Source organism: Topomyia yanbarensis, chromosome 1, assembly GCF_030247195.1.
Source record: "Topomyia yanbarensis strain Yona2022 chromosome 1, ASM3024719v1, whole genome shotgun sequence".
In the NCBI taxonomy this organism is placed as follows: domain Eukaryota; kingdom Metazoa; phylum Arthropoda; class Insecta; order Diptera; family Culicidae; genus Topomyia; species Topomyia yanbarensis.
The window spans coordinates 205818546-205828821 of record NC_080670.1 but is presented as its reverse complement, the minus strand read 5'-3'; the positions used below and the strand labels follow the sequence as shown (position 1 = coordinate 205828821).

At 42.7% G+C, this 10276-nt stretch overlaps 1 protein-coding gene across 1 annotated transcript; it reads left to right on the top strand.

Annotated features, from left to right (window-relative positions):
• The first annotated feature begins 2173 nt into the window (after positions 1-2173).
• LOC131689269 (large ribosomal subunit protein mL38) lies at positions 2174-3793 on the top strand. Its single transcript, XM_058974248.1, has 5 exons — positions 2174-2390; positions 2451-2606; positions 2665-3031; positions 3093-3388; positions 3444-3793. Exons 1-5 carry the CDS (start codon positions 2246-2248, stop codon positions 3728-3730), a joined length of 1251 nt encoding a protein of 416 aa, XP_058830231.1. The 5' UTR covers positions 2174-2245; the 3' UTR covers positions 3731-3793.
• The last annotated feature ends 6483 nt before the right edge of the window (positions 3794-10276 follow it).

Sequence of the window (10276 nt, the reverse complement as noted above, 5' to 3'; positions counted from 1 at the left end):
CCATTTAGCTCTATCGACATCTATTCGGCGGCGAACTACCCTACTTCGACTGAGAGTTTCCCGGCTGAGGAATTTCTCTCGGTACCGGTGTTTGTTTCGTGAGCCATTTAGTTCCCAGTTTTGTCACGATTTAGTCGGATAATCCACGGCCCTACTGTGAATTCCCCGGCGGTAGATTTCTCCCCCTGTACCGATGTTTGTTTCCGTGAGCCATTTAGCTCCCCGATTCATCTCGATCTAGTCCCCAGCGATGGACCTTGCCTACTCAACGGGCCAGCCAGTACGGATGCTGATGTCCATCCAGCGATTCCGGCTGGAGCGTAGCTTTCGCATCACTGGCGCCCAACGACCCACTGCTATCTATTCGACGCGGTCTATTCAGTCTAATCTCCGGCGCTGGATCTACATTTTTTACGAGCTATCCGTTAGGGTGTCGAGGTAGGTCCGGCGATTCCGGTGAAGCTTCACGTGAGGTTCGCTCCAGTGGGCGTGTGTGTGTGAGCAAGAGAGAATGTACGATGTGTACATATCGATGAGCGAAAAAAATCAGCGTCGTTCGGCATTCACTCGACTACGTTTCGTTGCTGAGATGGAAAGCGCTTGTCCTGTTTCCGAAAGTCGCGACAGATGTCAGAGTGAAGGCCGAGCGACTATATCGACTATATCAGGCGAATAAAAACCCAGGACAGTGGAAAAGGGGACTGCCTTCCCGCGTCACCTCTTAATCAACTGTTCGTTTTTCGGCAGTAAATGAAAAGTTCTGGGAGCCTGGCAGGCAGAGCTTTCCAGAAAGTCTCACAGTCCAGAAAGACACACACACACAGTTCTTGCTACCCCACCATCAGCGAAGGCTCCATGCTGTTGTTGGAGCAATCGGCAATCCTAAATTGAGTGGATGAGACGAAATGTTTTGAGATCGTCTGTGCAGGACAAGCGTTGAGTTTTTCGCGTCATTAAAGTAAAGCAGAAACATCAACGGTCCTAGTAGCTTCCCTATGCGTTTGGTGTAAAATTAAGTACCTGGCAATCTCCATTGACAACCATTATCTCTAGATCTGGGAGCTAGGAGCGAAACGGCTATGTTGATTCCAAATTTCCCCATTTTAGGTACTGCTTTGGTCCACAACTGGAATCGGTTCGATTTATTAGACAGCCATGTTCTATAGAAAAACTATAGATATGTATGTCTATCAACATCTCGTTCTATCTCTTTCAAATTTTCAATTAAAAAAAGGAAATTGTAAAGAGTAATAACGAGGCACTATTGAGGGAATTGAAAAAAAAGATTGGAGCGGTCTGGACCAGTGTGAATAAAGTGAAGACTCAATAAAGAGAAACTATTTTAGGCTCAAAGAAGAAAAATCAGGACAAATCAAGCGTTTTCTTCGACTTCCCAGGACACCAGGGCAGTATGTGAAATCGGGACGTATGGTCACCCTAGTAAAATGCAAAAAATCCTCGAGTTGATACTTTATGTACAAACTCATCTGAACGGTTTAGTTGAAACTAGAAAAACTCTAGAAAGAGAACTGCGGAGACTCCATTTTGGATCGTTTGGATTCGCGTTTAGCTGTCAAAAAACGAATCCAATCGAACATTGCCTATCCTTATAACATTGGACGTGTTGCCATACAATGCCGGGGGCATACGTTGCCAAAAATGCTGTTTTTCTCTCCGCAGTTCTCTTACTATGAGTTTTTTTTAGTTGAAACACTATCTTCTGTCTTGAATGATCAACTACAGCCTCGACTTTCTCATAACCTTTAAGAAAGTGTGTTCCAACCGGGGGTAAATTCACCCTCAGGGATCAATGAGACTACTGCAGATAGTGAATTATTGACTATTGAATTATTAATCTATAATATTAGGCAAAAATTCGATGGAAATTGGATAACGAGTTGAAATTTACCCGGCATAATTCACCATCTACAGTAGTCCAATTCACCCCCGTGTGGGCGAATTTACCCCCTGTTGAAAAACACTTTTAAAATAAGTTCATTTGGTAACCCTAATTTTTAAAAAAATATATTCGCGATGTCGCAAAGAAAATTACTGGGAAATTTTTGTTCACTGCAAATATTTTAACAAATTTTGTTCCATAAACCACTTTGATGAGCTCTGCAACGCACCTTTGCTGAAAAAGACTATGATGCGGCACGAACTGTCAAACACCAAAACCGAATCAAAACACTCGGCAAGCACACGCGGATTTCATATCCGATCGTCGAATCTGTGGCAAGAAACGATGGCCGCACGAATCGTTCAATCGTTTCCCAGCGATACACGATTCCTGTTCAGAACTGTTGCCCTACAGTGCTTCACCCGCAATGGTCATCGGTTACGCGGAAAGCCGCCCGGAGTTGCTAAAACTCTCGAACAACGACTGTCAGGTATGTCAATAGTAAACTTTTTTTAGTTGTGTCATGTAATCAACATTGGTGCTTTTGTAGAGGAACGTGCAATCGATCCAGAGATTGCCCAAAAGATCAACATAGGATTCCCCCATCTGAAACCGGCTCGGTCTGCACAGCTGAAGGAACGATTGGCCCATCTGAAAGCGCAACGAGCAAATCCGGAGCTGGAAAAGGCATCCCGCGCTCGAACCTGTAATATTTCGCGTAAATTCATTTATATTTTTATTATCATTTACTTTGTTGATTCTAGTGACCATCGATCCAGAACTTGTCAAACGGGACTGGCTTAAAACCAGCGGACCCTTTCATGTGCGACGCGTGGCCGAGCACTACGGTATTTTCGAGCATCTCTTCGGGGCAGCGTATTTCGTTCCGAGAATTAATTTGAAGATTGCCTTTCAAAACGGAGATTCGGCCAGTCCGGTGTACTATGGGAACGTTGTTAAACCGGCGGAGGCAAACCGCCAACCGGAGGTGCACTTTGATCACACATTCGATTTTAAAGATCGACTCGGAACGGGTGCTGAAAGTAGCGGTACGTCCTTGTGGACGCTAGTTTTGACCAATCCGGATGGGCACTTTAGTGAGAATGATAAAGAATATTGTCACTGGTTTGTGTGAGTTGACTGTTGGTTTTGTTTGATATGGTTGTTTGTAAATTGGTGTTCTATTTCTCAGAGCCAACATTCCGAACGGTGATGTTGCTAAGGGGGACAAAATTGTTTCGTATCTGCAACCGATTCCTCCGAAGGGGACCGGTTACCATCGGCATGTATTTGTACTTTACAAGCAGGAAAAGCAGCTGGACATGAATGAGTATAAAATCGACGAAGTTGATGTGGATTTGGCGGCCAGAACGTTTAAAACATTCGACTTTTATCGGAAATACCAGGATGACATAACGCCCGCAGGGTTGGCATTTTTCCAATCGGACTGGGATGCGAGTCTTATCGAGTTCTATCACAACGTGTTAAGTAAGTATCAAAGAAGCCTTATGATATTGATTTATTATACATTTCCCATTCGTAGAAATGAAACACCCGGTCTACGAGTACGACTTTCCAACGCCGTACCTCCGCGACCAGGAATGGTTCCCCCAGCGCAAACCGTTCAACCTGTACATGGATAAGTACCGTGATCCGAAGCAAATTAACAAGGAATATTTGGCACGAAAGTTGGCCCGAACTCATCCCTTCGAGGGTCCGGAGGAGCCGCTGCGATTCCCAAATGCGCATCCGATACGGGACGTACCGTCCTGGCTTCGAACGGAAATCAAGCGTGATCGGAGAGGAGGGGGCAGAATCAATGATATCTAGTCCGAATGGTAGTTTGCTGTAGCGTAGATCGGTGAAATAAAACAGGAAGAAAATTAGTGGTAAGTTTTCGATTTCGTTTGTTTTCTTCGAAACTTTTCAATTTTGTCCGCCTACTTTTCGAATTGTGAAATATGCGGTATGCCAATCACATGTGACAGATGACATTACTTTTTACTTTACGACCGTCACTAATCGCTCGGAAAAGATCAAACGGTCTGACGTAACTTTCGCTGTGCGGAAATCGGCAGTCCATCAGGAAGGGGACACAACGGTCGGAATAGACAAACATCCTTCCTGTTTGGATTGTTTCGCGTTGTAAATCGTGCAAAAAAAAATAAACGGTCGAAAGTTCGATAACTTTTTACGCCCAGTGGAATTTAAAATTCAAAAGATGGGTTGCTGCGTTGCATACGTTCGTGCTGTATTAAGTTGGCTGAACAAATTAGCATTTGAAAACTCATCCACGCTTTGGATGCGTGCAAGCTGCACAATGCGGTTATAACAACAGCAGCAACAACAGAGTAGACGTTAGACGCACACAACAGGTGGGAAGAAGCATTCATTCATTATGCCAGCCTGCTTAGTTGGAGGGAATGGGCATAGCCGGGTTGTAGGCGTGTTGCGTGAATCGTGAATCGTTATGCGTGCCGGAGGGGTGTATTGCTATGGATACCAGCAGTATGTGCGCGCCACATTAGCATAATTAATCTGAGTTAATTTCTCCTTTTTGCTACTACCGATGCCGATGCCGCACCTTTGCGAGATGTTTGCGCAGGCGGTTTGTGAGATGCTGCCGATAGTAGTGTAGTAGGTAGGTTAAAATAAATCATAGAAACTATAAGCAGCGAACATAATCAGATTAGCTGTGTAGGGTGTTGCGGGGTGATATGAGAAATTTAACAGCTGAATCGCACTTTTCAGCAACCTAACCAAAGTTTTACCAAGACTTGCTACGATGCGCCAAGCGAGTTCAAATTTATTTTTGACAAAAATCTTGCGATCTGGCAAGCCGTCTGCAAGTGTAGGTACAACATACGTGTACCTTGTCTATCATTTGAAACCATTCTATTCCATCTCAGACTCCATTCCACCCCCGATTCCTTTACACACAATAGGCAGATGTACTTACAAACTTGTAGCAAGCAGCTTGCAGTCCGCTTTAGTGAAGGGGAGAGGCACCCCCTTTTGATGTAAAAGTTATTCAAATTACATTCTGTTACTAGCCTACAGAGAGAGATATGTACCTCAGCGAATAATTAGCATTCAACGTCTCCGCCCCGTTGTTTGTTAGCACCCGTCTGTTTTTGCTTCCGCTTGGCTTTGGTGTGATACTTTCATGCAGAGTTAGGTACACTGAGCAACATGTTCAAAACAATGTAGCCGTTTATTTTTATCCCAGTGTAATCACTGTAAAGGCTCTACTAGCATGCGGTGAAAGAGGAGTGAGATGTTATGTTTTTTTTTCCTTACTGCCCTTGCATGTTTTGTTTACTGCATCATGATGATGATATTTACATCGGATTGGCGCGTCTGGTCGGCGCGGATCATTCCAAGCGTTCGGTAGACCATGCCTAACGAGCAAGGGCGCATATCGGAAATGCCAACAGGTGGTGTTCTGTCTGCAAGCGAAAGGTTGCTTTCGCTTTTGACGCAGACTGGGTTTGCTATTTGACAAAAGAACGATAGTTGTTTCGTTTTTCGGTTAGGAGCTGCTTAATATATGCGAGAGAAATACGCATGTTTGGAGTATGGCGGATCAAACGATTCAGGTATCACGAAAACTGAATAAAAATTATCTGCAATCATTTTCCACCGTGCAAAAAGGGTATTCTTATTGCTCCTGATAAATGCCACGGTTTCCAGGGAAAATATTTATCTTATCTGACCTGGATTGCAGAAACTAGCTTGATTCGAAAAGATAGCGATATACATACTGACATGCACGATTAAATTACGAATAACTGCCGATAAGAGACAGAACCATCACAATCAAGCAATTGGTTTTTAGCCTTCGAATTTCAATTCATGGGATTCGAATCCCCAAACGAGAGCATTGTCAGTTCTCATGTTCGACTATCGTGCCAGAATTGAGTCAGGCGAAAATTATTTTTATTACTTCACCGAAAGTATTAATGTCTTATCAGGTCGAGTTGTCTTCTTGTATGTGATGTAAATATCAGCCGATTCACTTCGACATGTAGTGGAGCGTGCAATATGTACTCCACTCGAACGACATGCCAAGGCTTTTGGTGCCGTAGCGCTTGAATCTTGTGATTTGGATTGCGCAATGAATGCGACACTTGGTCAAATGAGCTGATACTATTCTAGTGTATAAATCCTAACAGTTTTTCTCTGGAAGATCAGTCATCAAAAATTCGGCGGACATCATTCTGTTTTGTATAAAAGGAAGCGATTTGAAAATTACGGTGAGGTTTTTGGAGAAATGTTTGAGCAATTCATAAAGAATGCCTTGTTCAAACACCCTGGGGGGGGGGGGGAGTCCCTTATCTGCTCTTCCGGTCATCTCATCATATAATAGGTATACTTAATATGTAAAACTATGAACGAGATGTGACACTTGATTACCTGACAGTCCTTCCAGGATCTTGTGCTCTTTAGATGTCATCGAATACTATTCCGGCTCGGATATCGCATTGGTGTTGGTACAGTGGGTACAAGGACAAGTTCCACACGGGTAGTGCTAAACTGATAAGCCACTATCCAAAGTAGATTTTCACTTTGATCAGTTTGATAAACTGGGAACTGATATATGAAGTTTAATATGCATCGCAAATACGTATTGTTTGGTCTGAGTAGGATGATGGCTGATATCTCTTGTTATCAACCAGTAAGTGATCTCGCATTAAATGGAGCCTTGCTGAGACAGTGACCTTTGTCTGGCATGGTTGATTGTCGTTGCTACGACTGTCTTCATAAACTGGTTAGTGGAGGTGTTTTCTTACTTACAAATAAATTGAGCACTTCGCTTCGGGGAGATACCTATGGGTCCTGCTGGCACCTGGGAGAATGTTTATAGGAGTAGACAAACTAGAGAACGAAACAACACTAAGATCTACAATGCAAAACAATAACACTAATCACATTCTTTTTTTCTTTCTTTTGTTATAATATTAGCAACTTGACGCAAAAGGGAACGACGGTTAACAGGACAAAAAAGCAGCAGTGTTCCAATAAAACGTGCAATTGAAATGTTCATGGAGTAATAGGAGATTAGCGCGCACTACAAGAGGGGTGCATTTTACGATTCGCTTGAAAACAACAATTTGCTTGTGAATGACACCCTGCAAGAACGACTGATGGCGAGAAAAATGCCTCATTCTGAAAAAGAGTGAAAAAGGGTGGGATGTGATTCATCTTTTTTTTTATTTGGATGCCGCTAGAGCACTCAAGCTCGCAGAAAAGGTTGACCGACTACCGTCGGTAAAAATGGTGTCTTCGTTGGGGCTTCGAATTCTCGACGATCGGTTAATTGTGCGAGCCGTGCATGTTTGGATTCAGCGCAAAAGATGAAAATCCGATGATGAGGCCACAAAGGGGTGTTATGCGCTCAGTACTCGCTCACAAAGAAAAAAAACGAGGTGATATTGAAAAACGAAGTCGCAAGTGTGAGTGAAAAGGCATCGCACACTGGTCAAAAGTGAACAAGTGGCAAATATAGATGGTTCTGATAGCTGGACTCCCCCTACAACAAAAGAAGAGCAAATAACTGAATCAGTGTGTGGCAGCAGTGGTGCGGCCATCGTCTTAAAAGGATGCGATGGTGCAAATCAGTGTGTCATCGCAAAAGAAAGCAAAAGTGAACTGTACTAAAATCTACTAGTGCACGGTTCTGTGGTGAAATACGAAGAAATTGAAATGAATTTGAAAGAAAAGGTAGCAATGATTCCGGTCAGTACGGTTTTGGCCCAAGCAGCTCCATTGAATGCTGCGTTCGTCTCGTGTAAGGCACAGAACGAGATCGGAGATTAAAGAACGACACATTTGGTCCAGCGAGGAGGTGCCAGGAGCTGATGCCAGTGAGTACTTTCGCTAATATTTCTCTCTTATGCGCTCTGAACAGATGATTTGCGAAATTTCCTTAAAAATTTGTACGCCGATTATTTTATAGCAGCAGCTTAAATACATTAAACACAAGATGAATAAAACAACGAACAAGGAAACTGCAAGTTGAGAAATCGTTCACTTATTACCTTATTTATTTATATGCATAACTACGGTACTAATCACCATAATTATGATTTTTCATCTCTCATTTCAGCAAACCAAAACCTTTCTACTATCTTTCATTTTTTTTTGTCTCTGACTATCATCTGTGTAATCAGTCTGAAACTCGTGGGACTGGTTAACAGTCGACGGCTGCTTATGGAAGAAACTGGTGTGCTGTATGGTCTAGCACATACGAACAGTTAGGCTTAGAAGGTTCTCATCTTGACGAGGTGGATGAGATTGAGGATTGATAAATAGAAATAACAACACGCTCATATCGAATGGTACAGAAGAGTTATGAAGACAGTATTCCCAAGCGCTTTGATCATCAAGTAACAACTACGATTCATTCTGTCCACGCCCAACGCTCAATTGCAACATGAGATAGCGCCGCATCACCTCCGTAAGCAAAAAATGCACTATTCAGTTCCAGTTGGGGTAGCGAAACCTGCTTGATTGGTGCTACTCGTGATGTGGCGACAACCAAAACTACGAAGACATGCCGACATCCGTGAAGTTGAATTCGATCACGAGTAGGAACGATACATCGTGGAATACTGATGTGGCTTCGAGTTGTTGTTGGTGCTAGAGAATTTTAGTCTCGTCTGCCACAGGAGCCAGCTTGGGTCAAACAGTCTGGCTATTTCTGCAATCATCTAGCACTTTGTGTTGACTCTGAGTGGGGAAAAGTTAATAATGAAACCATACTCGTCCTCGAAAGGGAACTAGTTGATTTCTAGTGCCTTAACTGCATTGATGTCATTCAACGAAATTGTTTCATCTTCGTTCCGGGCATTGGTTGGCACATCAGGCGACTTGCTTCCTCTTCATCGTTGGCACTCTATAGGATATTGCTGACGTAATAGTTGAATTTGATGGATTCTACTGCTTGGGAATAAACACCGCTTCGAACTGTTTTGCTGTTTCTCTCATTCACTATATTTCCAAGTATGGGGCTATCTTCATGCCGTATGCCACCGTACCGAGCTGATAGTGCTCCATTGCCTGATCCGGTTCTTTTTGAAAAGCGATACGTGGGAAGTCAGAGTCTACCGGATGAACTAGTACCTGGCGGTACATTTTGGCTACACCCGCGAAAAAAGCCACCCGATAAACAGGAAACTACAACGAAACGTGGAAAGGTCAGCATTGTTGTGCGATCCAGCTAATGATCTATCGTTCAGCGAGACTCTTGATGATGAAACTGTCGTCTGTGCCTTTGCTGTCCTGCTCTACCTCAGTATGTTTAGCAGAGAAACCAGCTTAAACAAAGCAACGTAACGCACCAACAATGAGTGAAACAGTCACCAGATCCAGAAGAATACGTCAATCAAATCTAAACAAACTTTCAATAACTCTAAAGAGGGTGGTGGGTGTAGCGTAGTTGGTAAATCGTACGCAGCGCCTTGTACGCACCTGGGTTCGAGTCCCGACCCCGCACTTAGGGTTAGAAATTTTTCATAAGAGATTTTTCTAACCCGAAGAGGCGAATGATATTAAGGTTAAAACCTTTATAATCGAAATAAAAAAAAAACTAAAGGGAAACTAAACTAGCTCCCCGCATACCAGATACGATCGAGGATGTTTCGGGTAATATCAATGCTTCACCGGCGACTGCCAACAAGTAACATCCTCCTTTGCAAAACACAAAATAATCGGCAGCTCATCACTTTTACAGCCAAATTGTTCGAAGAACAATTTGTCAACAATTACCTCGGTACAACCACGCCAATAAGCTCACCCAGAGAACTAAACGTACTTTTTTTTTTTTTTTTTTTTCATACGTTTATTTGACACGGCATTTGCAATAGCTTTTTACGCCAGTTTCTTTTTTTACATAGCACGTTACAAAAATCCTTAAGACTAATTTTAACTATACTAGTACTTTGTCTAAAACTAACACTGAAATCACTTTATTGTTTGCTTTTTTCCTTACATTGTTGTATTTCATACTGATCTAGTATTTTCGGGTGTATTTATTTACTTTTTTTTCTGTTATTGTCTAAATTTAAAAACTAAATATTCTAGGTTCCTTTAATTGGTGAATGATTAGCCTTGGATGAGAGTATGAGGAGATGAATTTAATTAAATTTTGACAGACGCTGTTTTTAGAAAATGATAGATAAGTTCCATGTATAGAGGATCGCGATACGCCAGGATGTCTCTAACAGGAACATGGATTGGTCTTCCTCGGACTTGTAAAGAATCTACTAATTGTGATCTGGCTTCACGATATTCAGTGCAGGACCAAACAACATGCTCAATGTCATGGTAACCTTCTCCACAAGCACAATGATTACCCTCAGCGAGCCCAATACG

Excerpts from the sequence above, each read along its gene's own strand:
- LOC131689269 (XM_058974248.1), top strand. The coding sequence starts at position 2,246 with ATGGCCGCACGAATCGTTCAATCGTTTCCCAGCGATACACGATTCCTG. Across the intron at positions 2,391-2,450 it reads TCTCGAACAACGACTGTCAG|AGGAACGTGCAATCGATCCA; the intron begins GTATGTCAATAG and ends GTGCTTTTGTAG. Across the intron at positions 3,389-3,443 it reads GTTCTATCACAACGTGTTAA|AAATGAAACACCCGGTCTAC; the intron begins GTAAGTATCAAA and ends TCCCATTCGTAG.